The following is a 27670-nucleotide window of genomic DNA, read 5'->3' as shown; positions in this document are numbered from 1 at the left end:
ATGTTGATTCATTTCAAGCGTCTCAGCTCATTACCCAGTCCATAACCAGGCCTTCTCTGCATAACCCATCCAATACAGAGCCGATTCTACGGCCAAGTTGTACCTAGCATGTTAGTGTCGTAGCGAATGCGTTTCTAGCATTATCTTGGCCCCTGTAACCGATAACGCCGGTAATATAAAACGAAAACTCCAGGTATCTTTAATACAACGTAGAAGGGTAAAAACTAAATCTTTCATGCATTTCAATGCATCTCTTGACCTTCAGGTGAAACAGTGACCTTGGGCGGTACATTGTCCATAGGTGTAAGTTCTGACCCTTGGCCGCTCTGAGCTCTTTTGCGGCCATGCATGAGGAATCGGGAAACAGAGGGGTTGCTTGAGGGGTCCTTGTCGCGAGAGTCGGAAAATTTGGAGAAGAAGCCTCGCTTCTGGGGCTGTGCCTGTTGTGCCGGCTGTTGTTGATATTGGTACTTGTGGTCATCCAGTCCAACATCTTCAAAACGTTCCTCAGCTGTTGGGGGCTGCTCAAACGATCGCTCGACCGCAGATCTGGGCATACGGGGAAGGCGAGCAGAATCAAGACTTTGACGCGTAGGGAAGTCGTTGTTGTTGGCAATGGGAGATCGTGCAGTGATGTCCTGGTTACTGTGTTAGTCGCATGTTGGTCGAAAGCCAAGTAATTGCGGATGCAGCGGCCAAGGAGAGAAATGACATACGAATGAGCGGCGGTAAGAGTCAAAAGATTCTCGTGAGATGGAGAAGTGTTCAATATCGCCAACACTGCTCCTTGTATCTGTAGAGTTACGAGTTGACAGGTACTTTCGTGGCCACTGGCCTTTCTCTTCAGTGGGGGATGGCTTTGCGACCGTTAGTTGTGGACTTTGACGCTTTACCAGTTGGCTAAAAATGAACGTACAGGAAGATAGACGCCACTGTCATTGACAACTGTTGGACAAAGATAAGAATTAGCCAAATTCTAGAGGTCTTGTGACAAAATGCCGGATGCGCCGCTTCACGGATGGTTCCCCGCCATGAAAGCGGGAGGGAAGACCACGAGGGACGGCAAGCGACAAGGGTTCTAAGACATACCACTCATTTTGTATTCGCCATTATCGCGACCTTGACTTCGAATACTTAAGACAGGTTTGGACTTTGAGCCAACAGTGTCGACTTTCTCGAAACCCGGGGCGGTATCAGGGCGTTGATTCTCATCTTGGACAACGACGCTACCGGGACGACGGGTGAAAGGGTTGCGAATAGGCATGATGATAGATAGACAAGAGGTGGACGTTGCTTAGTGGTTATTGTAAGAGAAGATGATATCGTCGAAAAAAAATGGTTTCGGTATGGGAGACAGAGTGAAAGATGCAGAAACTGTATTGCTTGTATTTATCAGGTGGGGATACCTTGAAAGTATTTAAGGAAGGTAAAATCTGAGATCGAAGAAGGGAAGGAAGGAACCAGATTTCGGGGGGCAGGCGCGACGTTTAAGTTAATTGAGTTTTGGAGCCCGGGGAAGGCGGGAATGTTTGGAACCCAAGATGGTATGTCTAGGATTGGGTGAGATTGAGCAAGAGAATTGGGACGTGACTTTTCTGGTGGATCGATGGGGACAGGCACAGGAGAGTGAGAGACTTGGCGATTAACTCAGTATAGTAAGTAATTCGAGTGAGAATTAGTTGCAGAACATGTGCAGTACAGGAGGATGTGATGTGGATAGACAAACCGAATACGTGTGTGCGTGGCACCACCGAGTCGGGTCAAATCCTTTACTGTTGAGATGGTGTGAAACAAGCATTTCGAGTAAAGAAGACCGATATCTTTTTCATATCCCTCACCGTAATTGAGGGTATTTTCACATTGACGAGAAACACTGTAATCATAGGAGACTAAAAAAAAAAACAAGCATCAACAAGTCTCTACACTAACATGGCTAAGCATTGCTTCGTTGTTCGCGTAACAAAAACTATACACAGCCATCTTTTCAAATGCATGTCAGCCGAGCATCGCCAGTTGTAGATCAGCACAACACAGCACAGCACAGCGCTAGAGTCAGGTCCCAAGCCCAAGGTAGGGTTCAGGGACTTGCTTGATTGACACCAGGTCTTGCCAAGGCTAGAAGGGTCAACGCTTACCGTCATCGGTCGAGCAATGGCTTTATTGGCGTCTAACGCACCCACCAACTTCAAAGTCGGCGCATATAACCACTCCTGATGCAACTGTAACTGTCGTGACAACCAAGATCCGGGGAGTGCCTTGCTTCCGCGGCCCTGATCGTCTCCAGTTTCACACGCAGCACTTGGATAGATATGTCGCTTTTCGGTAGACAGTATAGATTGATCGGACGGCACGGCATCTTATCCTAGCCCAGGTATCCTCAACTGATCGACATGTCATCAACCAAGGCAGACTCCTGGAGATGTCCCAGATTTGGGAGATACTAAGTTTGGATCTTGTTCCGTTCTGTTCAAGGGTAGATTTGTACCATAGTGCAACGTCTCTGATCAATCTAACCCTGGTTTTTTTCGTTTGTGGTGGTGAGGTTAAATTCAGCCGATCGCTACACATACAACCGTAGACAAGGTACGTACTTCCTATGACGATTTATTGATCATTCCCTGATTCAGAGCCAACCCAATCCAATCCCCCATCAAGATTTGGTTTCAAGCGTTCATTGATTCCAAGTTGGGGGTCGCTAAGGTTGTGTCTTGATGTCAAGACTCTTTTTTGGCTATTTCTCCAATTGGTTGTCCTATAGAGACAGGGCGGTAAAGAAGAATGGTTCAACCAGAGACATACCACAATCCGGGATATCCGAACAAGGTGGATCGATTCTCAAAAGTCGTCCCAGAAAGGGTCCAACCCGCCGATCCGGTCTTTATCGGGGTCCTGCAAGCAGCCACCGGCCGATTTCTATACACAAGCCCCGGCTTTCCAAAAATGCCGACGCCGATAGATCAGTCCAGCAGAACAGCTAGCATGATTCAGAAAACTGCCATTGGCTGGTTAAGCAAATTTCTATCAAGCTTTTTCTCTTCTATCCGTACTCTGGGACATAGTCATTTAGTAAACATATTTAGTAGAAGAGGGACGTTTTCATGACTCAAGAAAGACATCACAACGGCTCGTCTCGTTACACTAATCTAATTCTCTGTGCACACGCACATCTACCAATTAGGGATATGTCGCTACCCGAAACATGTTTCGACATGTCAAATACTGTGCATTTGAGAATGACAGGGACCACAGCCACCGACAAAGAGTCTGATAGATGTAGTTAAATGCTGTGTGATTTGACATGCCTATGTTTGGTTCAAATCTCTACAGCTCTGTATTTGATTGGCTGGAACCAACACCCTATACAAACGTCAAGTGACAACGCAACTCGGCCAGGACTGTTATATACATTTGTTAATTAACCATCAAACACTTGATAAAGCATGGTGCAGACTCCTGTGTCAACGCCTGAAGTGGCTTATTGCCAAGTGTTGGTGCTACTATCAGATTCAGCCCGCAGAAGACAAACAATACTGACGACTACTGTTCACTTCATTGGATAGGTAGTCTTAATCTTGTGTAATCAACTTGGATCTAATTCAAGTTTCCGATGACTGTTGAAGGAACGCTTCCGCACCTTATGCAGGTTCGCGTCTTGGTCTTGTATCAGTTTACATTTTCCCCTTACAGCCATGTTACTACTAATCTATACCTACTAAGGGATGTAAGTGTGCATATCTCATTTGCAAAATGAATGAATACCTAAGAGCTAAAGAAGGAGCTATCATATCAACCTGTCAATATGATTCCCCAAGTGACACTGCCCATCACCGACAGCGCACTTGCCGACAAACAGGACGCCACAGTGAATTGGAGAAGGAGAAACTCCCAACACATTCACCGTACCTGCGTTTTCAAAACCAGAGAATAATACCACTCAATATGCGGAAGACGTTATAATGTGGCTGTTTGTAGGTCTTGTTTCTGATTTCCCTACGTTTACTCTTGTCTCAACACTCGCTCTTTTTTGGAACCTGGATTGCCATGCTACGATTTTGGTGCCTCAAACATCGAATTCAACCGAATGTTTTTGAAAAGCTAAACTATCGTCTTTCTCTTTTCTTTCTTCCTCTTTAACAAAGAGCCTTACGAGTATCGTCGTTCATTCGTACCATTCAGCCCACGATGGGTACCTTCTTTACAAGCTGGGAGCTTTGGCAAGAGATGACCTTTGTACGTGTGCACTATTGACTCAGTATCTGCATAATAATGTAGATCTACTAGTATATATTGCCTACGCTTTTCACTGACTTCTACACCCAAGGTTCTCGGCTGTTGTATCATTCTTGTCTTTGTCGCTGGACTTATCAAGCTATGGTGGTCCAACCGCGTAATGCGCCGTCACGAAATCATCGACGAGGAGAAGCGGGCAAGACTATCGCTAATGTCATACTGTGGTATCCAAAACATGCGATCCCCCGGTATCCCCTTCGGTATTCGTGCGATCCAGAGTGGCATTGAGGTGGAAGGTATCTGGATCTCACGATCTAAATCGCCCGAGTCCTGCCAAGTCACACCCTCAGCTACATTAGTCGGGCGCTGTATCAGACTATCAAAAGGAAAAGGAAAGATGATTGACCTTGTGTCATCAGAATATCTACCGTCGACACTCAACTTGGAGACCACGCCTCATCGCCAAGCAGCCTTGGACGTTTTACAACAAGATGACATCACTCCAATAAACGGATATGCCAGACCAGAACCGCCCACCAAGCCAAGACGTCTAAATGCCAACAAAGATCAGAACCTCGACTCGAATTAACACAACACGGTCACATACAGCTGTCGGGTTTCCGTCGTAAATCCGTCGGATTGTTCCCGATTTGGAGTATTTCCCCAAGTCGGTAGCCAGATCTAAGCGCCATTCGTTGATACAAACATTGGAGAAGCAACACCACAAACGGGTCTCCCGCGGGAAGGCAAATGGCTGTTCATGTATAAAAGCATAGATGTCTCTTTTAACATAGTCTTTTTTTCGTTTCTATTTCCTGCGCGCGTTTGGTTGTCAGCCAGTTCAAACACATTAGGAAATTTGACCAATACCAGCTGGAACTCCACAGTTACCTTGTAGGATCGCTGCTGCTGCAATGGCTTCTTCCCACGTTATAAATGACATCGCAACCAGAGGGTTCGATGATGCGAAGTCTTATGACACGCATCGACCCTCTTACCCTCCTACCGCTGTCACCAATATTCTTGGACGTCTTGGTCTCGAGGGCCAATCAGGCGCCAAGATCATAGACCTCGCAGCTGGCACCGGCAAGTTTACCGAACTTCTGGCTGCTAGGCCAGAGGGATACGAGATCGTTGCTGTAGAGCCATTAGATTCGATGAGGAACAATCTCGCAGAAAAGAAGCTCCACAAAGTGAACGTTCGACCTGGCACGGCAACTGATATGAAGCATGTGAGCGATGGGTGGGCAGACGGTTGTATTATAGCACAGGTAAGATATTCGCATGCCCCTTGATTGAAGCGGTTAGCAGGGACTAAAACTGACTTCGACAAGGCATTTCACTGGTAAGTCACCCGCTCTGGAAAGTAAGAGCATGCCCTAACGAATCTCAAGGTTTGCCAAAGAAGAATCTCTCCAGGAAATCCATAGAGTTCTGAAGCCTGGTACCAAACTTGGACTGATCTGGAACGTTGACTCGTGTAAGTGCTTTCTAGATAAGGCCTCCTCCCAGTTGACGTTCTTCAAGACTAACCATAATTTTAGACAACCAACCCGAGAGTTGGCCTTCGCCTACAGGCTGGGAAAAAGAGTTACTGGACCTCAACTTTAACGAAAAGGCGGATAGTGAGCCTCGTTTCCGGCACCAGGTCTGGAAGCAGGTCTTTGAACGCCAGGCCAAGGCTGACAAGCCATTCTTCTCCACGCCCATAGAGACTGACAAGGTTCCATGGTCGGTTTGGTTGACACCCGAGGCCTTGTGGGACAGATTCAACACCCTCAGCTGGAACGCGCTCCGAGAAGGCGAGGAGCGCCGGGTCTTTAGAGAGAAGTACGACAAGATTATGAAAGAGGGTGGCGGTGAGTTTAACGACAAGGACGAGATTGAGCTTCATGGATGCACCTTTATTGTCTGGATATCACGATTGGATGGTCCTTAGATGAGATAGCTTGAAATAGTGAATTTTGACATGAGTTTAGTCGTGAAGTGTGCTAGGTTTTCATTATGCACCAAGCTCTCATGGGTCTGCTGAAATGTACATGACTGTGTTATTCGTTAGTATAGATATCGAATGAGGGAAATGTGTCGCTTTGTTACTTACCGTTGTTTCCTCTCACAAAGGCGTCACCGTATTCCCTGCGCTTCTGACCGTTGACATACTCTGCTGTCTTTTCCAACGCAATGTTCATGTAGCCGTCCACCGACTGAAGCTCGCCTGAGTATACCAGTTAGTTTATTTCCAAGTAGGCGTGTCATAATGCCCATCATATGCCAGGTCGTGGTTATGGCATCGATGGGTAAAGGGCACCATAAACTCACCCTTGTAGACGACACCAGAGTTGAGTTTGACAGTGACAGGGTTGCCGATGATGTTGCCGAGGAAGCTTGAAGGGTCCTTGCCCTCTCCTTGAGAAATAGCGCCGTTCTCCATTGTGGCAGCGGTCGGGTTGATTCCGTGAGGTTGGGGTGGTGGGAGAGGTTGATGATATCGAGCCTTGGTGGGGGGACTGTTTGGTCAAAGAAAGATTGATGCCTCGTTGTGCTGTTAAGGTTGGTCCGCAACGCGCCGGCTCGCACTGTGACTGGCCCGAACGCTGTGAGCGCTCCTAACATCTCGTTACAGCGGTACGTGGTGGGGGTATTTTAGGCTGCTCAGGTCCCTATTTCCTCCACATAAATCTTCCCACCTGCATAAAGTGGGCGCGTTAAGTGCTGCCATCGCATTGTGCCTGCGACCTCGATCCTTTGTTCTACATATTCTTACAGTTAATCACAAACACAACTACATACATACCTTGTGGCGCGCTTTATAAAACATAAAGCACAAGCTCCAAACTTGCTACCATTCTTATTCAGTGCAGGCTAACAAGCAACTCTGCGTCAACATGAAGAAACTGCCTTTCAAGCCCACTGCGATGCGCAAGGCTGCTCCCAAGCCAACTCAGCCAGAAGAAGCAAACGATAGTGACGATGATGGACTGGCTCTGTTTAGCCGCCGAAAGGAGATGGTGTCTGTCATGCAAGCCGACATCGACCGGCGCTCAAAGAAACGTCGCGCATCTGACTCTGAGGAAGAGCGTCGACAACTCGAGGCTACTGAAGAGAAGCCAGCGCGCGACAAGCCCGAAGATGTTCAGGACTCTGGGGTTTTTAGTCAGTATGATCACAACGATGTCCAGGAAGACCTTCCATCCGTTCAACCAAGCGAAGAGACTCCTGCTGCAGAGGAGGCTTCGGCACAAGACGAAGCTGACGGAGCTAGGTTTGACTTTCCACCCTTCAACTTTGAACTGTCCGTTGACTCTTTTTAGTGAACTTGTCACACCTCCTCCCTCCAAGCGATCAAAACTCGATTCAAATTCAACTCAAAAACCACTACTGAGCATGCAAACTGAGGATGAGGACGAAGATGAAGAACCATTTCCCGATGCATCGCCGACACCACGAGTACGCCCACAACCTGATTCTCCAAGCCCAGTCAGAAGTCGAAAGCCAGAGGTCACGCCACCACAGCCCAAGCAAGCTACGCAGGCCATTAGAATTGATTCGGACTCGGAAGATGAGGTGAGGCCAAGTCGAACGGCGAATCGACGAAGCAGTAGTATTGAGATCAACGACTTCACCTCGACAAAGCCTTCCAAGGAGCCCACACCACCACCGGTAACAACAGCGGAGGACGACGAGTTTGCGGAGTACATTCGCAGGGCTGAGGAGAACCGGGCTCGCCAGCAAGCCCTGCAGCAGTCGGCCAGCACGAACGACTCGCCAAAGAAGGACGTGATCAGTGTTATGATCACGAGCACCATACCTGGTTCTGGCATCTTGGTGGCCAAGTTTCTCTTTGACAAGCAGCTCCGTATTGCACGCGATGCATGGGTGAAGCACCAGCGCAAGAAGGGTCTGGACCTCAACCCTGATGACATCGTTCTCACATGGCGAAGAAGCAAACTATACAACACTTCAACCCTTACCGGCCTAGGTATTCGACCAGCTGCCAACGGAAAGGTAGAAGCTGATGGTCTTGGCTCCGCTGGGTTCAGAGAAAACCGGTCCGTGGTACATATCGAGGCATGGACCCCTGAACTCTTCCAGGAGATGGAGCAGGAGGAGCAGTTGCAACGAAGGCGGGACGCAGGGGAAGTCCCTGACGAGGAGGAACCTCGGCAGGATGAGCGGGAGAGATTCATAATCATGCTCAAGGGTCGCGATATCGAGCCGCTTGAATGCAAGGTCATGCCAGAAACGACTGTTGAAACTCTGATCGCCGTCTTCCGCAAGCAGCGCCAGATCAGTACTGACAGGGAGGTGTCTCTTTGGTGGGACGGTGAGCGTCTTGAAGAGCACGTCGAAATGGAAACGGCCGAGATCGAAGAGCATGATACAATTGAAGTACACGTGCAGTAAGGTAGGCATTTTCGAGCGAAATTTGGGAAGCATTGTGTTTGGCAAATGGACGGACAATGAATGGGTGGCTGGCGCTCTAAGGATATGATACCCAGGAATACAAACTTGAGTTACTTAAATAATTTCAAAGGACAGCCCTGTCACGAAATGGCATGGAAGTTTGGCTCTAAGCGTATCTATTATCGCCTCTCTCTCTATATATATGTGATTGTGACCGACCCCAGCCATCTACCTGGCTATAGGGTCTCTTCCTAAACGCCTGTATCCCGCAGGCCGATCCGGGCACCTTTTGCCTCGGCCTCTTGGTATAACGGAACTTGTACCTAAATGAACAAAAGTAACCCTCCCGATAATATACATCACTGCTGTTCGTGTTGCCGCTTCCTGCAACGACAGCTCGATTCATATAACTTGATATAAACAACCCCATACGCCATGAATGCCAAAAGGAACAGATAATAAGAGATTAGCCATCTGATGTTGTCCTATAATTTATAATTCGTTCCCGGCTAAGCTGTTTTCGATTTCTAATCGATGAGATTCTGCATGCCTGATGGTTTGGACTTTGGTGAGATAGTGTCTGATTTGTTGTTCGTGACTGGAGAAGAAGTATTATCGGCGTTTGAATTGCGTGTGAGGTCTGAAACCGTCGCTTTTCGTTTTGCGGCGACCCTTGGTGCAGGTTTCTTCGCCTTGTCCTGACTCTGACTAGCAATATTTTTGGTTGCCTTGAATCCAATTGATGGTGGGTTGGGTTTGGGTTTAGGTTGAGCAGGCTTTCTGCGTTTGCGTGACTTGGGTGCCGACGTAGCGGCTATTGTTATTGGCTGCTGTCCGCTGAAAGGAAGCGTGCTTTGTTTCTTCCCTGGCTTCTTGGCTGCTGAGATTTTAGGGCTTGCGTTGGGTGTTGGGATTCCTCGGGTCTGCTCGACTTGTTTTGGTTTTGCAGTGGGCTTCTCATCCACCTCTGGGTCGAACGAGGGCGAACTCGCCGGAATGTTGACCTCAAACGTTGTCTTACCCCTAGACAGGCGATCTTCTAGATCCTGTTCTTCTTCTTTGGTAAGCTCGTAACCCTCACCAATGTCGAAATCCCAGTGAGGGAGGTTAGTGAGACGAGCAACGTTGTCGCATTTTGATCGCACCACAATATCCCAACAGTTCTTCAAATCAACACCTTTGGGCTCGTCGTCCAAGTTAATCCAGATGGCAACGCCGTTCTTTCGTCCTCGTGTGACTTGACACATTTCTCTAACAAGTCTGCGGGTTCCGGGAACCTTGAGAGTGGTACCGACGACCACAACGGCGTCAGGACGTGCCTTGAGATCCGCGCTTGAAACATTTCCAATGGCCTCTTCGTCTGGGTTATACTCATTATAAAGCACAAGTCGCGGCCGCAGTCTCCCAATACCGTGGCTCCGTTTTCCTGCATGAGCTGTTCGAACTTCGTCAAGATCTTTGCATGTTGGGCAGAGCGGAGGCTTTGGGCCGGTGAAAATTTCGCCTTTGAACTCTTGGAGGCTGCTGCATTTAGTGCAAACCATTTTTTGGAGGCCACCGTGCAGCTGAATGGTGGTGGGCCATGGACCTTTGGGGTCGAGAGGGACTTGAGTGGCCAGAGGCTCCATTGATGTATCTATGCAATCAATATTTTGCGAGTAGAGGCGTAATAAGCGGCCCTCCTTGGCCAGAGATGCTAGTAGGTGGTGAAACTGTGTAGGTTTGGCACTTTTGGTCTTGGCAGCCATTTCTCTGACCATGGCGTGAAATGATTCGGTGCTTTCGTCGTGTTTATAAACCGAGGCATCGAATAAGTGTTTACCGGAGCCTTTAAGGTTATGTTGGTTTTTCACAGATGCGAATAGGCCAGTGGGTGATCGAAAGTCCGGAATCCCAGCCTCAACAGAAATGCCAGCGCCCGCGATGACAACAATCTTCTTCTTCTTGCGTAGTGTATCGAGAAGCCTGTTAAGTTGGCGAGTATCTTCTTCTGTCTGTTCCTCGTCACCTTTCATAAGATCCAAGTACTCGGTTGTGCGTTCTTTAGGAGGCGTAATTCGACGCTTTTTGGCAGGTGGAGGGCCAGAAGCATCAGGTTTAACGGTAATCTCGTCTTCGGACGGAAGATCGGACATCTTGGCAGGAGAATGGGGGCCAGAGGCGGTCGTCGAAGGCGAGGGATAGCGCTTCGTAGGGTCGAGCTTTGTATGGTCTAGCATAGTGGGCGACGAAGGCGCAGACGGTGTTTTAGAAAGGGTCGAAAGCGGCGAAGAGAGAGTTGAGTTTTCTCCTCCATCAGGGATGCAAGATAAAGGACTCGAAGGAGACATTGTGACCAGGTAGAGTTTGCTCCTCGTCGGAAACGTAGGTAAGAGCGGGAGAACCTAGGAAGAGTCTAAAAAGGAGGGAGGTCGGAAGTGCCTGCTCTAATTGCACATGTTTGCAATCAAAAGAGAAGTTGTAGCCGTAGAATGGTTTGTTTGTAGATGACAATTAGAAAGAGGAAGGAAGGAAGGGGCACTCTAGCTAGCACTGCAGAAAATGCGGATGAACGAGCCGACGGGTATTAGTGGGTTTGAAGTTAATGAAAAGAATTGAGAGTGTTTTCGATCGTAACAAAGAAGTGAACAATGTCGAAGCGAAAGTGCATAGGCTATGAGTTGAAAGAGGCAAAACAAGGCAAGGCGAAGCATGCGAGCGAGGGTCATCCAAAATCAGACCGGGGGTGAGAATGACGAAGAGTTGCAGTCCCAGAAAGCGGGTATCGTTTCGGGGGGGCAGGAGAAGACCTATGTTAGCGTGTAGCAGCGTTTGCAAATGCTCCGTGTCTTGCAGCACAAACTGCCAACGAGCCAGGGCTCAGCTGGGTCTTTTGCTCTTTTCCGAGGCCTAGATTAATAGCGTTTAAGCCACAACCAACGCAGAAAAGAGAGACGCAGATCATATGGTACCAGAAATATTGGTCTCTGTTAGCCTAATGAACTAAATTAGTAGGTCACTTTATGCTATTTAGACCATATTTCTTAGATTATTTATTTTTGTAACCTAAGACTCGATAGACCAACTTTTCTGCTGCTAGAGAAAAAAACGCACTTGCTCGTTGGAACACCGCTTAGTTTGATGATCGCGGCAGAGCGCCCTTGTTAAGGTGGGGATGCTAGTTCAGGGACGTAGGTGGGCCAATCTACCGGGTTCGTGGCTGATGTGTTCAAGGTTGGTTTGTTGATGTTTACAAGCAGGTCTCAAGAACAGTCATAGAAGAGTACAGCAAGTCGGTGACATCAGTTCAAAGGCTGTGAGCCTATACTATGCTTTGCGCAGCCATTTTGCTGTCATGTCATCCAGGCTGACCCTGAAAAGAGACTGGCGTCTAGTGACATTAATAGGCTAGGCTATGCTGCAGGCACAACTTGCATGAGGTCAGTGACAAGGATATATAGCCGACAACATTGAACTTGAGAAGTTTGTGTGATTTAGCTAATGCTAACAACAGTATCCTTAACTCAAAAGATGCGGTGAATTATTCGATATCCATTGCTATACACCGAACTTTTGACTTTTGGGCGCCCGAACCACCCCTTATGTTCTGTTTTACCCTTACCGAGTGGCTGGTATGATTCACTTTAGTCTGCATGCAGTGTGTGGCAGCCCAACTCTGCGACTTGCACCCCAGTTATTGGTCCATCTCTTCACCTCCTTCTTTGCTTTTTCATCTGAAAAGTAGTTTCACGGCAATGACCTAAATATTTATTACGCACTGGTTGGCACTGGGAATCAAATTTGTTAATTGCTTCACTGCTTATCTCTTTCAACCTGCATAAATGTCACAATGCCTATACTTCCTAAAACGGCTACTGCACTTTAACAATATGCAAGCAATTTCCGCCACATGCTGCCACTTCACAGTCATTAAACAGGTGACTAAATGTCCAAATATGAGCTCGCTGACTGTGGAGTGATTTCATTAAGTTTATAGAATGCTTTATCAAGCCACGCACAGATGCACAAGCATGCACAACTGACCGACTGATCAACCCATGTGAACGTAGTATGCATCTAGCTCTGCCAGGTGTACCATACACCCCGGTAAAAGAACAACAGCACAAACCACACCTACTAAGCCATTCAAGGCTATCGATGAGTAAAAGCAAACGCTTTCAACTGAAACGGAAGAGACGGAAAGAGATTCAATTCACGTCGTGACATCACAAGCGATATTCCTCAATCCATCGGTTGCCTGAGAGACGCTACACTCTACTGTTGGGCCCTGAACTCCACCCACCTCCACAAGGATGCTGTCATCCATGCTTTCGTGCAGATGCCTTGACGCGATTAGCGCGTAACCCCATATTTCAATTTACCGCACCTAAGTCTTAGGGTACAAAAATAAACAGCCTAAGACGTCTGGTCTAAGTATCATAAACTGACCTGCTAATTTCGTCTCTTATGCTTCCAGAGTTAATTTTTGAGATGTCTTGAGGTTAAGGTATATAATAAGCAGCCGCGGCTCTTCAAAAGTAGTAGATTGGTTTAATAGTACATATAAATCTAGGCTAGGTCAAACATTTGTATCATATAGTAGTACATTTATCAGTATATAACTTTAGCCCCTCAGTTAGGTCGCGGAGTTGAATGTCTAGGTTGAACCACTGGACGTCCGATAGGGATTATCTTCCTAGACCGGTCCCCCCGCTTACGGTTGATGAGTTCCATCCCCAGAACTCCTGTCGCGATACCAAACAAGTGCGACGCAATATCGATCTGCAATTTGACCGTCTTGCCAAAGGCGGCAAGCTGCGGCACGCACACAAGCGCTAGGAAGATAATACCTGGCACACCATCCTGGGGCAGACCAAAGAACTTGAATCCATCAAGACGGTGATCCCAGAAGAACGCGGCGCAGACACCGAGCGTTGCTGCAGAGGCGCCCAGAGTAGTAACTCCCAGCATGCCTCGCATAGCATAGGTAGCAACACTGCCTACGAAACCAACCGCACCACAGGCCGTGAAGAGAGTAAGGAAGTTGGCACGTCCAATGTCCTCGTGCAGAGCAGAACCAACAACGAAGCAAGGGATCATGTTGAGTGCCAAGTGACGCATGCCCTGATGAGAGTAAGGCGCAGTGAACATGGTAACAGGCTTCACAGCACCAATGGCTATGATCATGTAGCGGTTCAATAGCTTCCACAGAGGAGGAGCCCTCCATGCCGCCCAGACAAGCACATTGACTCCGACAATAGCTCCAAGCGTTGCATGCGCAGTTGAGATATCAGGGAAAACACGGTACCGAGGGGCAGGTTCTTCATAGACGGTAGTAACAGCAGCAAGGAATCCAACAACAAGAGCTACAAGAGTGGCAGAGGGAAGAATACGCTCCCAACTCCTGACTTCAACAGGAGCTTCCAGGTCAGACTGGGCGTTCTTGTAGTACTCGGCGATCTTGGGGTTGGCAATCTGACGCTCTGCCTTGTGGTCAAGGTTGGCCAGAGTGCCAGAGCTCACTTCTCCTTTTGCCTCAGCTGCCTTGCGCGCCTCTTCCTCAAGAGCTTCCTGGGCCTTGCGCTTAGCCACGTTCCGTGCTCGGATTTCGTCGAGCTTGCTGTGGCCGTATACAGGATCTGGCTTATAAACTGGGGCAACTGGCTCTTCGACTCCTTTGTCGCCCTTGTTCTTCTTAGAAGCTGGCTTTGCCTTCTTCTTTTCCGCTGCCTCTTTTTCCGCCTCAAGTTGTGCTAGCTCATCCTCAGCCCGGAGTCCTGCGTTCATGACTTCGTCAACGGACACTGTCTTTCGTAGGTATTCGAGTCCCTTTGCGATTTGACCTTTGGTGAAAGATGCTGTATGAACGGCAAACGCTGGATCGTCGAGAGTACCGGCAACTCGACGACCATGGAGAATACGTAGCAATTGGTTCGCCCTCTTTGCGTTGATACCCTTTCCAAAAACTTTCACTACCTCGGCTTCCGTCAAATCTTTGCTTCTGAATTGAAGACCGGCTTGGTCCCTGTAATCCTTCGGCAGTTCCTCATAATTTCGAATCGTCTTGTCGAAGAATATCGTTCGTCGGGTCTCGTACGATGTGTGGTTGTTGCCGAAAGGGCTGCTTCGGCAATTGATAGTCGATAAGAGACCGTTTCGGTTATTAGACGAACGTCCAGAGATCCATCGAGCTGGTGTAAACGGTTGTTGGGTCGCAGACGATGACGATGCCCTCGAGACTGCTCTTTGAAGAGCAGACCTCAGCAGCACCCGCGATGAATTGGGGCACGCGAATAGACTCATTGTGGGCGGATGAATGCGCAGAATGCGCTCTAGAGAGCCACTGGCTCGATAATAAGTAAAAAAACCAAAGTGAGGGGAACAATGGTGGTGTGATGGGGAGTTCTCAGTGCATGAATTAATTTTGGACGCATGAGGTCAACAATTTTGGTTGCAACAGTTTGAGATCGACGGACTCAAAAAGTACGTACCGCACGCATTACGCAGGAAGAAGCCTACACCCCCACCATTACTGCCCCGCGGTCTTCGTTGGAGCTACCTACTTCGAACATCTATCCTGCTTCAACCCATATCTTCTTTTACGTTGGATCACAATTTGTGAACACTTCTAAAGAATATCCCGATACTTACACCACTACAAACATGTCGTCTACGACTACATCCGCCGACACACGGCCCATCGCCCCCGCGCGCTTCGCCGCCGCTCTCAAAGACCTATCCATCGGAATGCTACATCTCAAAGTCCTCGAGATCCGTAACTCAATCGCCCACCTCCAATACTCCAACGACCAGCTTAAGCCCTTCGCAGAGGGTACAGAAACCACCCCCTCCGGCGAAGCTTCAGCGCCTGACCAAGACTGCATCGACGCCATCCGCGAGAACGAAGGTGTCATTGACCGTATGGCCGAACGAATCGCTCTTATCCGCGTAGAGGTGGAGGAGCGTGGTCTTAACTGGACAGAGTTTCAGCACCGCGATGAGTCTGAGAGCAAGAACGACGAAGATGCTGCTGCTGCTGCTGTTGTAAACGGAAACGCACAGACGGACGCCGCAGCCTCAAACACAGAGAGTCGACACGATGCGTGGAGCGACGGCACATTTCAGACGGGGACAATTCGAAACGGCGAGGTTCACCTAGATCGTGAGGCCGGAAGACCAGAAGGTGGAGGCTTGAATGATGAGCAGCTTCGAAGAGCGCTAGAGGAACGAATGCGAGATTTGGGTACAGATGATGACGAAGGGGGCATGCATCTCTAGGCACATTAAAAGGGACGTGCAACACTCGAAACATAATGCATGATTGGCGTTTGGTAAATGGACAGACATCATGGTGGGATACCCAAAAGTAGGCCGTTTTGTCCAGACGCTTGGGGCAGGCCACGGTTATCTAGTCACAGAGGCTACAAGCGATGAGATTTCAAATCCAGTTTTGCTATTTTTTATATTTCTCAGCTTTTGATCAGCTGAGAATGCATGTTCTGGTTGCTACCACAAGTAGCGAAAGCGTTGACTTGTCGCCTTTTGGCGATTGAAAGGCACGTGTCGCCGCACTTTTAGTGTGGACGAGACAAAAGAAAAGTAAACATATAAACCACCTGCTCCAGCGCCGAAGTGCTATGCGACCCAATGCTAGAACAAAAAAAGACAAGACCAATCCAATCCCGTATAAATGCTTATAGACGAGAAAAAGCCAAACTGAAACATGTACTGAGAAACCCGAAAGGGTGATGTTCAAGGAGACAAACACATGAGAAAATACATGTGAGACGAGGGTTGAGGGAGTAACAAGACTGTTAGCGTGGGATGAGAAACGGTCTTGCATCAAGATAATGCGAGCGTGGGGGCTCATATCTTCAATAATGTGGCTTGAGATTTTGTTTCACCCAGTTTTGAGTTAATCAGTGTCGTCGCCAACAGGGGAGGCGGCGCCTGAAAGCCTCTTTGATCGAGTGGATCTTTGTCGCTTGGATCGCTTCGAGGACATCCTTGTGGCCGACCTCGTGCTCTGGATAGTCTCGAGCTTAGGACGTTGAGCGGCAGAGTGCTTTCGGCGAGGGCTCGAGTGCATGGCGCTTTGTGAGAAAGGAGCGGGCACGTCAGAATCGGAATCATCATCTGAAGAATCGTATCCTGGTGGTGCGGCAACTGGTCGAAGTCTTGACTTTCGCTTCGCAAAGCCACTGTCAAGTGAGTCGTCGGAAGTGTCGAAAGACAGGCTTCGAGTGCGATGGATAGAGAGAGATTGGTTCGTTCGGTTCGAGAAAAGAGATTCGATGAGTTCGGTTTCTGTAGGGTTACCGTACTCCTTTCTCAACTTCTCCATAACAAGCTTCTCGTGAACAAGACGGCTGAGCTGAGTGTCATCTCCAACTAGTGTCCTAGCACTCGACTTGCTTCCCGAACTTGCAGCTCGGCTAACAGGCACCTTGCCTTCCATGACCTTGGCTGACGGCGGGGGTTGCAGCATCCATTGGTGGGCGTTTCGTGAAGGGGCCTTGCTACTGACGACAGGAGGGTGGTATTCGTTGACTGGCGGGTTCTTGGGGAAGTAGAAGTCGTGTCGTTGTTGTTCGGTTACCTCCTTCTCAAGACCGAGAGTAGACTCGATTAATCGTCCAGCCGAATCTCGTGCTTTCGATATGGCGTCCATGAACTTTTGACCACCCCATTGTCCCCATAGTTCCTCGTCCTCGCGCTGATATCCGTGCCGTTTGTTCCAATCATCCGAGAGGCTATCGTCTTCGGCAATGGCGGAGTTGCTAGCGCCAAAGTTCATGCGGCTTCCACCGTTCGTCTGTTCAGATACACTGAACGCACTGCTCCCGGCGCCCTGGCTGGCAAAACCACGCTGGCTGGAATTTTTGCTTGCTGATTTCTTCGGTAATGTTGGTCCCATGCTAATCTCTTCTTGCCAATAAGGGTTTGTGTTGAAAGGTGATGGATGTTGGTAAGCGGTTGTTGGCTGCTCGCCCGTTATTTTCGCCTTCTCCTCACGCTCCCTCTTATGTTGCTCGCGAGCTTTTTGTCGATGTCGGACCTGAGCGCATGGTGTGCAGGCAAGAACGTAAAAGACGACAGACTGAAGTGCGACAGGGAGAGACATGTTGGCGATCGTCGCTTTGTATATAGTATACCTGGCATAAGAGTCGCTTGGCTTGACTGGCTCACAATGGGAATGATACTCGCGAGGAAACAAGGACAATTATCAGGAAAACAGCTGGGGGGGGATAAATAGCAACAGAAGAGGCGTTACACCAAAAGGCACAGTAGCATAGAGTAAGGGAGCAGCTTGAAAGGGGTCCAGCCCAAGAATGAGCAGACTAATAGTCGGCAGATAGTCAAGTCGAGGTATAGTTGAAGGGATAATACGTCGGTAGTCCGAGAATAGAAATGAAACCGGTAAAAAGAAAGAAAGAGAAAAGAAACAAATAAACGAGACGGCAAAGACGAAACGAGGGTTGCGGTGTAATTGAGACGAGTGACGGTTTTTGAGCAAAAGAGGCGTGAGACCTTTACAGATTAGACCAGCGCCAGCAGTGGCCAGAATGGTCCGCAAAGAGGAACAGCGCAGCTCAGCTTAGCACAGAATAGCGTAGGAGGCGACGGTCGCAGCAGTAGCGTACAGTAGGTAGGTGGTAAAGTAGGAGTTAGAGCGACGCAATGGTAAAAATAAATAAAAATAAAAAAGTGCTGTAGAGCTGAAACCGAAGGGGCCGGTCGTTGGAAGTTAATATTGGAAGGAAGAGTTGTCGTCGTTCCTGAACAGCCAACGTCTCAGCCGTTTGGGGCTTATAATAGTAGTGAAGTAGGTTGGTGGTTGCTCGGGGGTTCTGATCTGCGAGAAGTCGAGGTATTCAATTCCTTCTTAGCCGTTTACACCTTGGCAAGTCGTCTAGGGCCCTTTTGGCCCAAAGATTGACGCTTGACAGGAATGTGAAGTGGTGAAAGAAAGAGATTGTCCAAGACAATTCTTCCACTGTATCCGGTCCTTCCAGTAGTAATCTCAATTCTTGGCTCGCTTGTTTCCTTTGTTGAGCAGTGATCAACCAGAGGGGCTGTGTAAAGGTGGTAAAGGGGGCGCGAGCGAGACGTTTCACAGAGAGGTGCGGCGTGATAGTTAAAACGGGGACAACGAGCAGTCTCTCTGTCTCCCAGAAAGAGTTAAGGGTCGCACAGGGCACTTGATGAGCAGAGCAAACAAGAAATTGAGAGGGAAAACGGAATGGTCAAATCGTATAATAAGATATGAGCAGAGAGTAAGATACGGTGCAGCAAGGAAGGAAGATTCCCAATCTCATGTAAATGTGGGTAACGCAGGGTTTATGACGACTGCTGCTTTCGCGTCTTTCTCTCTCTAACTCTCTTCGCTCGCCCGCCCGCTCGCTCGGATGGGTTTTAGAAAGGTAATAAGTACTTAGTAAAAAAAGGTTGCCGAGAGAACAAGGATGCCCCTCAATTTCTCAATCTGGGTGGCGGTGATGAGGATGAATGAGAAAGCACCATCGGCATCTAAAAATGAAATGGCGCAGGTTTTGGCGTATGCGGATGAATCAATAAGGTAAAGTAGGCAGCCAACATAATTATTAGCTTTGGGGGAATGGACACTTTGCTGCAGGCAGTAGAACCACCTGCGGGACAGCCAAGGGTTCCTGTCGGTGATGAGCCCAGACGGGGGAGGTTGGCTAGCGATTGGAGTAATTAAATATACAGGGGAATCTCAACAGAGTCGTAACGGATCATCGTGTAACTAACCCATCTACGTAGCATTACTATGCAACTCATCTTATTATTATGTGTATTGACAAGGAAACAATGTCGTACAGATGAATATCAATCAATGCATTGATTGATTGAGACTTGACGAAACAAACAATCCCACTGCAACAGTAGTTTACGTAGAACAGCTATTCTTCAGATACCACATGGATCAATGCACTACGCTCCTCTCTGACAAGAATCACCGAGACATCACAGGGGGGGCTGGACACCAGGGGACTTCCAACCATTCCACTATTCCACCAATAGTCCAGGTACCAAGCTGGTCCCAGTCCAAGTCCTGTCGTGCGTCCTGATCACCCACCCCCCGCTTGGTCGGAGCTGGGTGGGTGTGGAGAGTGTGAGCGGGTGCAGCGGCCCAGACCTTCTGAGACTTCTTCAGGGCAGGGATGTAACCATTTGATCTGAATTGAGAGAGTAGGAAAAGAGTGAGAGTTGTTATAGCTTGGTCTCGGACAAGACCTATTTGTCTTCAGGACCGAATACTACTAAAGGTCGATAGCACCATATCACCTTGGCTACCGTCATCTTCCATCATTTATAGTAGCAAACATCTACCGTTAAAACAAACAGAGGCTCGTAACATTTGTTTTAGCCAACGCTTCTTACTGCATTAGCCAAAGTCTTAGGTACGAAAACTCTCAACCGCCAAGTCGCCGTACATACGCAGCAAGACAAACCATATCAAAGTAAGCTCTGATCTAGCAGTAGTCCCACGTAACGTAGCAAGTAAGGCGATTCAACCAGAGATGATGCTATTGGTGACGTCCTTTGCCCTTCACCGCGCATTCGCATCATGCCAGATATCAGTGTTGATCGGAATTCTATAGCCGGTTCATGCGATGTCGTTACTGTTTATAACCCCAGGCTTGTTCACCTTTAACTTGATAAGACCGAATTGATATACAGCCAGCTATCAGTAATCCTCTCGCTTGTTTGCTCACCGCAGAAATCACCTACTGCATGCAGCATCATCAACCTCCACTCACCAAAATCACTCAAAGCTTCTCAAATGTGCCGGTTTATTCCAATGATTTCTCTTGTCTTTCGTCATGGATTCATCCGTTGATTGGGTCTCTCCGTGTCCCCCGCATCCGCCTCCCCGATGTGTTGCGCCGGGCCCCCTCTTTCTTCGGTCCAACTCAATGCGTTTTTTCCCTTTCCACCCGGCTTGGCATCTCCGAACACGAATGAGACATGTTCATCACACGCTGTGTCTCTCACCACTGAACCACACAAAGCATAAACCACAAACATGCTCGCTTAGTAGCTTTCTACTATCGACACAAGATGCAATGGCCCGGTTTCCAACGCAGATACGCAACTTAGTAGTCCTCGTGCACATCTACCTTGGCAGGTAATCAAGTAGTCGTGAGTCTATCGAAATCCATGTCTGGTGAGGTCCAACTGCAGACTGCATCATGGTTATGGAACATGGGCATCATGCACACATTCTCTCGCATATAGCCATAAAGCGGTGAATACATCAGCATCATGATAGCTTAGAACCAAAACTGTACTCAACAGAAGAGGCTACCATCCCCAATATGCTGCCGAAGCTGTTGCTATATCCAATAACTAGACTAACTGCATGCACTCATCCCTCTTCTCTTCCCCTACTTTGATCCCTTCTTTGGTTCAAGTGCCTTGCATTCTGCATTCCTCACGCCATAAACACATCTTGAACCCCTTCATTCAATATGTGCTCTTTCTGCGTTCCCTTATGAACTCCTTAACCCTGCTTCCACTTCAACTTCCACTCACTCCCTTGCCCCAGCGTCTGGCCTTTGGAAGGACACATCACTACACGACGATAGACACGCAGCATCACCCGTTTCCAATCACATCCAAAGTTCAGTCGTAACAAATTATTCGTCATTTGGCTTCTCATTTTGGGGGGATCGACTGTTGCAAACAAAACAGCTATCAATACACAGCCCAGCTTTCTCCCAAAAACATTGACTGTCGATCAATGATCTAGGCGTTAAATCGAAGGCCCTTCTCCTTAATTCCACGGCTAGCATACATCTCTTGCTTTTCGTCCATAATGTGAATATCCCGTCATGTTTTTTTCTGCCGATAGCTACCGTTCGATTGAAGTGCCTCGCTTGGTCTGAAAACTGACCACAAAACCTGAACTCCCAACCACGAACGCTTGTGCTGTCGCACAACACTGCCAATGCCCTGTCAAATATTGGGATAGCAAACAGCGTGTTCGAATCCAAATCGTTGCGATTAAATCCGTTATGAAAAAGAAATGTCAAGTTACAAACAGGTTAAAGGGAAATATGTGGTTGTATGCCTTTTAGACACACTATGCATCAATCTTGAGGTTAATGTTGCTTAAACATCCCACTCTTCCTCTTCCTCCTCCTCATCAGCACCATCATCCTTAGTGGTCAGTGCTGTGAAAGAACCAAAGGACTGAGAAGGCTGGGCGACCTTGTTAGGGCCGGTAGGCTGCTTGGGTTGGGCAGCGGGGCGGGCCGCAGCCTCGTCGCCAGAGCCAGCTGAAGGGGCGCTCTTAGCAGCCTTCTTAGACTTGGTCTTAACAGTGCTCCATTCGTCATCATTCTGGAGCTGCTGAAGCTGCTCCTCTTCAGAAGGAAGAGACTCAATCCATTTGTTGTCGGCCTTGGGGGCAGCAGCGGAGGTGGAGGGAGCCTTCTCGAAAGTATCGAGAGGCTGGTGAAAGCCATTGGTCTGGGCGGCGGGGGCATCGTTGGCAGCCTTGGGAGCTCCCTCCTTCCAGGCAGACGACTTGGCCTGGGCAGCAGTGAACTGCGAACCATCCTTGGCAGCACGTCCCTCAGCAATACGAGCGGCACGGCGTTGCTGCTCCTCGAGAGCCTTGCGTTCCTTCTCGTTCTCTTCACGGGCAGCCTTGGCAGCCTCAGCCTTCTTGCGGTTCTGGCGCTGCTTCTTGGTCTCAACAGGAGCCTCGGCCTTGGGTGCCTTCTTGTTCTGCTTCTTGGGTTCGGTATCGGTCACACGAAGGACGGTTTGGCGAGCGGGGGCGGCCTCGAGCATATCGGAGACATCGCCAGCGACAGCGACAGCGGGTGTTACATCAGGGGTGGTGGCAGGAGACTGGTCATCGTCGGCGTCGGCACCAGTGGTAGATGACTGGGCTGACTCCTTCTCTTCGGTAGCACTGGCAACCTTGTTGGCGCGAGATTGCTTCACAGACTTTTCTCGCTGTTTGCCAGCATCAGACTTGGTAGCGAACTTGGTTCCCTCCTTGGCCTTTGCGAGCTGCCTGGCGAACTCGCGGTTGTCGATGTTTTCATCTTTCTCCTTGACACTACTCGACCAAGCACTAGTGTCTGGCTCAGCCTTGGGCTTCTTAGAGGATCCTTGGGCCTCTGTTGCGAAGGCCTCCTGGCGCTGCTTCTTCTTTCGATCTTCTTTACGTGTCTCTGGCTGTACGGTCTTGGCAGGTTTGATTTGACCTTTGGCCTGAGCCCGAGCCTTTTGGGTGGACACATGATAAATGACATAGCCGACGCCAATCAGGGTGGCATAGGCCGTAAAGGTATAGAAAATGCTGTCCGGCATGATGTAGGAAGAACGTGGACGGGCTCTGCAATAATGATTGTAGATTTGCTTCAAGCTTCGTACGAGCTTCAAGGCGCAGCTCGGGGTTCGGGATTTAGTAGAATACGCGTGCGATGTTGAGCACAGCGGCTGGTCGGTGGAACGGTTACTCTTCGTCTTCCTCAATCAACCAAGCAAATCGAGGCAATTGCTATGTGTATTTGGGAGAAGGTGGACTGAGAGTGGGTGGGAGATCAAGCCAAGTAGGGGTTGTCGCAATTATAAGGCCAGATTGTCCTAAGCGAGCAATCAACCAATCGCCGCACGAGGGGAATGCCAGCAGTAAAGGATCAGGTTGGGATGAATGAAGAGTATCAGAAGAAAAACTGACGATGGGAAAAGAAAATTGAAGGATAGGGGTAGATGAAGGAAGTCAGTTGGAAAGAATTGATGAGTTTGGCGCAAATCAAACAGAGAAAACACCAGGTGGCTTGAAGTCAGTCAGCCAGTCGTTTTTGAGCTACCTGAGGCGAGGAAGGGTCGCGGGATAGACGAATTGGTTCCGACTGCAGGGGAGGTGATGGGAATCCGCTGAGCACCCGACGCCAAGGTAGTGGACAGTGTGCAAATAGCTAAGCCGGGGGAGCTCGAAGTTTCAAGTGGGGGAGATGAAGTAGCTCTAGGGCTATGGATTTGAGGTGAGGTACTTCAGGGTGAGGACTTATTTATTGATGGGCTTTTTAGAGAAGACATCAATTTCCCATAATGTTTTGAAAAGGAGAAAAGTTGTGCGTTATGGGAAAGAGATGAAGGAAGAGACTCTGGTAGAAGGTGAAAACAATAAGTTCATATTACCTAAGTACAGTATCCAATTGACGGGTGGTTGAGTTGAGCTTTCAGTATCATGACAAGCTCCTTCCACTGCAAGGTACACCACCTAAATTGGGTTGGGGACGACAGAGGTTGAGGCGAAGAAGCCAGAAATCAAATGGCAATGAGTGGGGTGAATTTGGCTTTCAATTGGAAGGCAATTGGAAGTGTATGTAGGGACACGACAGCACTCCTGCCTATTAAATTGTCTGGAATTCCAGCAATCAATACAATGTTCAAAGAGAAGCAATATCTAGAGAGCGGGAGTGGGGCAAATATCTGGTAGTTCCTGCCGTAGACAGCAATCAAATTTGGTGAAGCCACGGAGCGGAGGCTTACTATAAGCCGAGTACGTTGTATTCCGAGGGATGTCTTCTTTCATGGATCATGGAATTTGAGTGCATTAATAGCCACGGATTATCAATTGGTACACCTCTTGTCTCCTTGTAAAGTGCATCAGAGAACGTAATTAAAGGTTCGACCTCGAATATGTACACAATTCCAAAACGTGCCCAAGTATCATTAGAAATCTAACAACAGAGACGGGAACAAGACGATGGTAATCAGTAGTCATACAAAAGGGTTCACGGATACTATGAATGAGACAGAGATCTACTACAATAACTGCCTCTTATCTGATACTGTATCGGCCAAGGCTGATGAGTTTGCCCAATATCTCATACCCTGAGAAGTGAGGACTGCCAAGTAGAAATAACACAATACCAAGTATTCTCTATGTAACAGTTGGTCTCAGGCGCAATGCCAATTTTTACCCAACAAGATCGCAATGGAAACTCACCAGGTTCGATCGAATAATACATAAGCTGCGCTTACGTCCTTGTATAACCAACCCCCACAACAACTTTGAATGTTTACCGGAGTTTTTTGATTGGATACCAGAGCTGGTTCAAGGTTGCACAATACCTCATGACAGCTGCATGGAACCTAACCTGGAGCTTAAAAACACGCAAACTCAGCATTCTTGTGTTGCTACTCTATTCTGAGTGTCGTACAGCAAATGGTAGCCAAACTAATGAAAGCTGATAACCATTCATGTCTCTATTAGCTGAACACCAACCAACCTTCCTGAGATAGGCAGCTCAGGTTCAACCTCAAGCTTATCTCAGCAGACTAACACCCCACCTGCCCAAAACTGAAGAGGGGAAATGCGTTGGAGCGTGTGTGAACAAGAACTTTGGTTCTGTTTCTCCATCTTGACTCATAATTTTGAGCTCATATATAGAGTTTGATTCTCGATCTGATTCTCCTATCAGCTCAAGAAAAGGGTTCTTTAAAAACTCATACTTACTCCATATCGTTTACCGGTATGATTACCATTGTCTACCTGGGTCGCTACTGAAGTTAACATTTCCGTTCCAAGTTTGAAGATGGCCCCAAAACAGAAGATTATTATCGATACCGATCCTGGTATGTCCTCATCGAAGCATCAACTCTGGTATTATAAACTAATGTTTGCAAGGTGTCGATGATATCCTAGCTTTGCTTCTCGCTCTCAGTGCCAAGCCCGAGGAGCTCGAGGTTCTTCTGGTATCTGTCACATACGGAAACGTTCCTCTGCAGAGGTGAGCATACACATACTTATGCTATTATACCGTTGCTAACAACTTGGCCAGCTGCCTTCGTAACGTGGTATCTGCCTTTCACGTAATTGAGAAGGAGCTCGAATGGAGGAAGTCTACAGGCAAGCCTGAAGGCTTTGGTGCCATGAAGGCAAACAAGCCCATCGTGGCTGTTGGCCCTGAGCATCCTCTCTGCGACGAGGAGTTGATGGCCGACTACTTCCGTAAGTTTTCACGCTTCCTTGGGCTTCTTTCTCACAAACTGATGCGGTAAATCCATAGATGGAATTGATGGCTTGCATAACGTTCATGAGGCTCATCCAGATTTGTCTCCAGCCGATACCTGGAAAGGCGTATTCGGTGATGGTGCCGCGGGGGGTGAACACTCCTCTCTCTTTACACCTTCCAAGGCTCCATCTCACCAGGAGATTCTTCGAATTCTAAAGGAGAACCCCGCCGATACTGTTTCCATCCTGGCAGTCGGCCCTCTCACAAATGTTGCCCTGGCAGCTGCAGAAGACCCCGAGACTTTCCTCCGTGTGAAGGAACTCGTCGTCATGGGCGGAGCTGTCAATGTGGAGGGCAACTGCACTCCTGTTGCAGAGTTCAACTGCTACGCCGATGCTGTGGCCGCTGCGCGAGTCTATGCACTGACTTCTTTGAAGCCAAGCTCCACGATGCCTATTATTCCCAAGGAGCTCTCAACACTAAAGGCATACCCCGAGAAACTTTCCCGCCAACTTAAGCTCACCCTTTGCCCTCTCGATATCACAACGCCCCACCTGATTGGCAAGAATTACTTCAAGGAAAACATTCAGGCTCACGTTGAGGCTGGCAGCCCTCTTGCCAGGTGGGTATCACACTTTGTCACAGGCTCGTTCAAGAAGATCGAGGAGATGGAGGGAGATGAAAACGAGCCCGGCCTGTCTCTTCACGATCCTATAACGGTCTGGTATATGTTGACTCGAGATGATCTCAAGTGGAAGACTCCTGAGAAACTCGAGGATATCCGTGTAGAGACGAGTGGTCAATGGACACACGGAATGCACGTAACTGATCGTAGGTTCAGGAAGAAGCCCGCCGAGGCTGCGGTTGCTCTCTCGGCTAACCCCAGTGAGGACCCTCAAATCCTGACTCTGGATGAGGTGCCTGGCGATGACCACGCCTGGTTGAGTGTGCTCAAGGGCAACCGCCTTAACCGGCTTATTGACTCTCCTGGTCACGATATCTTCAAGGAAGTGCTCATGCAGCGAATCTTCGGATAGAATCCGAGAATCTCGACCTTATGTCAGTTCAACTACTCAAATAAATTCATTGTACCCGAAAAAAGCCTCTGCCGTGGTGAATGAAGGCCAAGATAAATTGTCTAAAACTCCCTGTACTCAAACGCCTTGTGACCCCATCAGTGCCACGGGACAGGAGACTCCCAGTTCTCCAGCCGTGGATGCTGTACCCCAAGCAAACAAACATACGTGAAATAGAAAAAGGTTGAGAATGTGTAGCAAAATCTGCTTTCCGCTGTGTCGAATGTAGTCTATACATGTTTTATACCGCCAATCGCTGAACCCTTGACTTCTGTCCAGTTGATGCTATCATCGAGCGCCTCATCTACGAGGCCGATCGAGCATACGTTATCACCGCGCACGAGGTAAAGACCAAGGGGTACTTGAGCTGAGGGCTCGTCGTCGTCGGGGGTTCGGATAATTCGTTCCACGGCGTTGTTCAGAACCTATTCACATGCGGTGAGCTTTTGCTTTCTTGGAGGAGATAAATACAGGGCTCATACCAGGTTGGTTGTTTGGTCACATGCTGCCATTGTGCCGACTAGAATACGAGAGTCGGCTGTGACGATCAAGACCTTCTCTTGGTGGGTGTTAGCAAGCTGATGAGGTCGGTAGAGCTCAAGGAGGGGTGTCTCACTGTTAAGATATCCGCCCAGGGTAGCCATGATGTCTGTCAAGCGTGTTCACGGCACAGCGAAGCGTAGTAGGAAAGGTTTCGAGTATGAAATCGGAAGAGTACGGAACTCTCGAGGGCGCCGTAGGTTATTGTTGGGCTCGTTTAGCGGAAATCGGTTGAAGCTATTATGCTTGTTGCAGGTGCCTGAGTTGGACTTTTTGGAGGAGCTTCTGTATATTGGCGCTAATCCTGATTGGGTTTGCTTGGACGACAGCACACGACAAGCTAGATATTCGTTGGCAGGTATATGGCAATAGAGATAAAAGCAATAACTGGTACGTAAGGTTCTTTGTTGGAGGCAGACTCTTCACGTA

General features: G+C 48.5%; 12 protein-coding genes across 12 annotated transcripts; 5 read left to right on the top strand and 7 right to left on the bottom strand.

Moving 5' to 3' along the window:
• Positions 1 to 242: 242 nt before the first annotated feature.
• EDB82DRAFT_472826 (uncharacterized protein) lies at positions 243 to 1264 on the bottom strand (the record flags this gene model as incomplete). The annotated part of the gene is made up of 4 exons (XM_025734754.1): positions 243 to 638; positions 717 to 857; positions 917 to 945; positions 1090 to 1264. 4 exons carry the CDS (start codon positions 1262 to 1264, stop codon positions 243 to 245), a joined length of 741 nt encoding a protein of 246 aa, XP_025587832.1.
• A 2791-nt stretch (positions 1265 to 4055) lies between these two features.
• Positions 4056 to 4982, top strand: EDB82DRAFT_108481 (uncharacterized protein). The gene is made up of 2 exons (XM_025734765.2): positions 4056 to 4230; positions 4322 to 4982. The coding sequence occupies exons 1-2, from the start codon at positions 4183 to 4185 to the stop codon at positions 4817 to 4819; spliced, it is 546 nt and encodes a 181-aa protein (XP_025587833.1). The 5' UTR covers positions 4056 to 4182; the 3' UTR covers positions 4820 to 4982.
• Positions 4983 to 5144: 162 nt separating this feature from the next.
• EDB82DRAFT_522105 (S-adenosyl-L-methionine-dependent methyltransferase) lies at positions 5145 to 6169 on the top strand (the record flags this gene model as incomplete). The annotated part of the gene is made up of 4 exons (XM_025734776.1): positions 5145 to 5501; positions 5565 to 5575; positions 5625 to 5710; positions 5775 to 6169. 4 exons carry the CDS (start codon positions 5145 to 5147, stop codon positions 6167 to 6169), a joined length of 849 nt encoding a protein of 282 aa, XP_025587834.1.
• Positions 6170 to 6247: 78 nt separating this feature from the next.
• EDB82DRAFT_522104 (U6 snRNA-associated Sm-like protein LSm6) lies at positions 6248 to 6661 on the bottom strand (the record flags this gene model as incomplete). Its single annotated transcript, XM_025734787.1, has 3 exons — positions 6248 to 6273; positions 6332 to 6445; positions 6550 to 6661. 3 exons carry the CDS (start codon positions 6659 to 6661, stop codon positions 6248 to 6250), a joined length of 252 nt encoding a protein of 83 aa, XP_025587835.1.
• Positions 6662 to 6739: 78 nt separating this feature from the next.
• EDB82DRAFT_492685 (ubiquitin-2 like Rad60 SUMO-like-domain-containing protein) lies at positions 6740 to 8805 on the top strand. Its single transcript, XM_065608413.1, has 2 exons — positions 6740 to 7492; positions 7542 to 8805. Exons 1-2 carry the CDS (start codon positions 7116 to 7118, stop codon positions 8632 to 8634), a joined length of 1470 nt encoding a protein of 489 aa, XP_065465948.1. The 5' UTR covers positions 6740 to 7115; the 3' UTR covers positions 8635 to 8805.
• A 92-nt stretch (positions 8806 to 8897) lies between these two features.
• Positions 8898 to 11323, bottom strand: EDB82DRAFT_108473 (DHS-like NAD/FAD-binding domain-containing protein). The gene has a single exon (XM_025734809.2). The coding sequence runs from the start codon at positions 10962 to 10964 to the stop codon at positions 9162 to 9164; it is 1803 nt and encodes a 600-aa protein (XP_025587837.1). The 5' UTR covers positions 10965 to 11323; the 3' UTR covers positions 8898 to 9161.
• A 1714-nt stretch (positions 11324 to 13037) lies between these two features.
• On the bottom strand, positions 13038 to 15044 carry EDB82DRAFT_492681 (uncharacterized protein). Its single transcript, XM_025734821.2, has one exon. It carries the CDS (start codon positions 14914 to 14916, stop codon positions 13246 to 13248), a length of 1671 nt encoding a protein of 556 aa, XP_025587838.1. The 5' UTR covers positions 14917 to 15044; the 3' UTR covers positions 13038 to 13245.
• A 40-nt stretch (positions 15045 to 15084) lies between these two features.
• EDB82DRAFT_108392 (uncharacterized protein) lies at positions 15085 to 16209 on the top strand. The gene has a single exon (XM_025734832.2). The coding sequence runs from the start codon at positions 15277 to 15279 to the stop codon at positions 15889 to 15891; it is 615 nt and encodes a 204-aa protein (XP_025587839.1). The 5' UTR covers positions 15085 to 15276; the 3' UTR covers positions 15892 to 16209.
• Positions 16210 to 16528: 319 nt separating this feature from the next.
• EDB82DRAFT_472819 (uncharacterized protein) lies at positions 16529 to 17737 on the bottom strand (the record flags this gene model as incomplete). Its single annotated transcript, XM_025734843.1, has 1 exon — positions 16529 to 17737. The coding sequence occupies one exon, from the start codon at positions 17735 to 17737 to the stop codon at positions 16529 to 16531; it is 1209 nt and encodes a 402-aa protein (XP_025587840.1).
• A 3776-nt stretch (positions 17738 to 21513) lies between these two features.
• EDB82DRAFT_108349 (uncharacterized protein) lies at positions 21514 to 23451 on the bottom strand. Its single transcript, XM_025734854.2, has one exon. It carries the CDS (start codon positions 22966 to 22968, stop codon positions 21754 to 21756), a length of 1215 nt encoding a protein of 404 aa, XP_025587841.1. The 5' UTR covers positions 22969 to 23451; the 3' UTR covers positions 21514 to 21753.
• A 1754-nt stretch (positions 23452 to 25205) lies between these two features.
• On the top strand, positions 25206 to 26662 carry EDB82DRAFT_522097 (Inosine/uridine-preferring nucleoside hydrolase domain-containing protein; the record flags this gene model as incomplete). The annotated part of the gene is made up of 4 exons (XM_025734865.1): positions 25206 to 25245; positions 25298 to 25400; positions 25452 to 25621; positions 25680 to 26662. 4 exons carry the CDS (start codon positions 25206 to 25208, stop codon positions 26660 to 26662), a joined length of 1296 nt encoding a protein of 431 aa, XP_025587842.1.
• A 60-nt stretch (positions 26663 to 26722) lies between these two features.
• Positions 26723 to 27340, bottom strand: EDB82DRAFT_492671 (uncharacterized protein). The gene is made up of 2 exons (XM_065608412.1): positions 27184 to 27340; positions 26723 to 27126 (listed from the first exon to the last, which is right to left on the bottom strand). Exons 1-2 carry the CDS (start codon positions 27211 to 27213, stop codon positions 26932 to 26934), a joined length of 225 nt encoding a protein of 74 aa, XP_065465947.1. The 5' UTR covers positions 27214 to 27340; the 3' UTR covers positions 26723 to 26931.
• Between the last annotated feature and the right edge of the window lie 330 nt (positions 27341 to 27670).

Source organism: Fusarium venenatum (genome assembly GCF_020744135.1).
Source record: "Fusarium venenatum strain MPI-CAGE-CH-0201 chromosome Unknown EDB82scaffold_1, whole genome shotgun sequence".
NCBI classification, from domain to species: domain Eukaryota; kingdom Fungi; phylum Ascomycota; class Sordariomycetes; order Hypocreales; family Nectriaceae; genus Fusarium; species Fusarium venenatum.
Note: the sequence above shows the minus strand (reverse complement) of the source record. Positions and strands in the feature narration are given on the sequence as shown.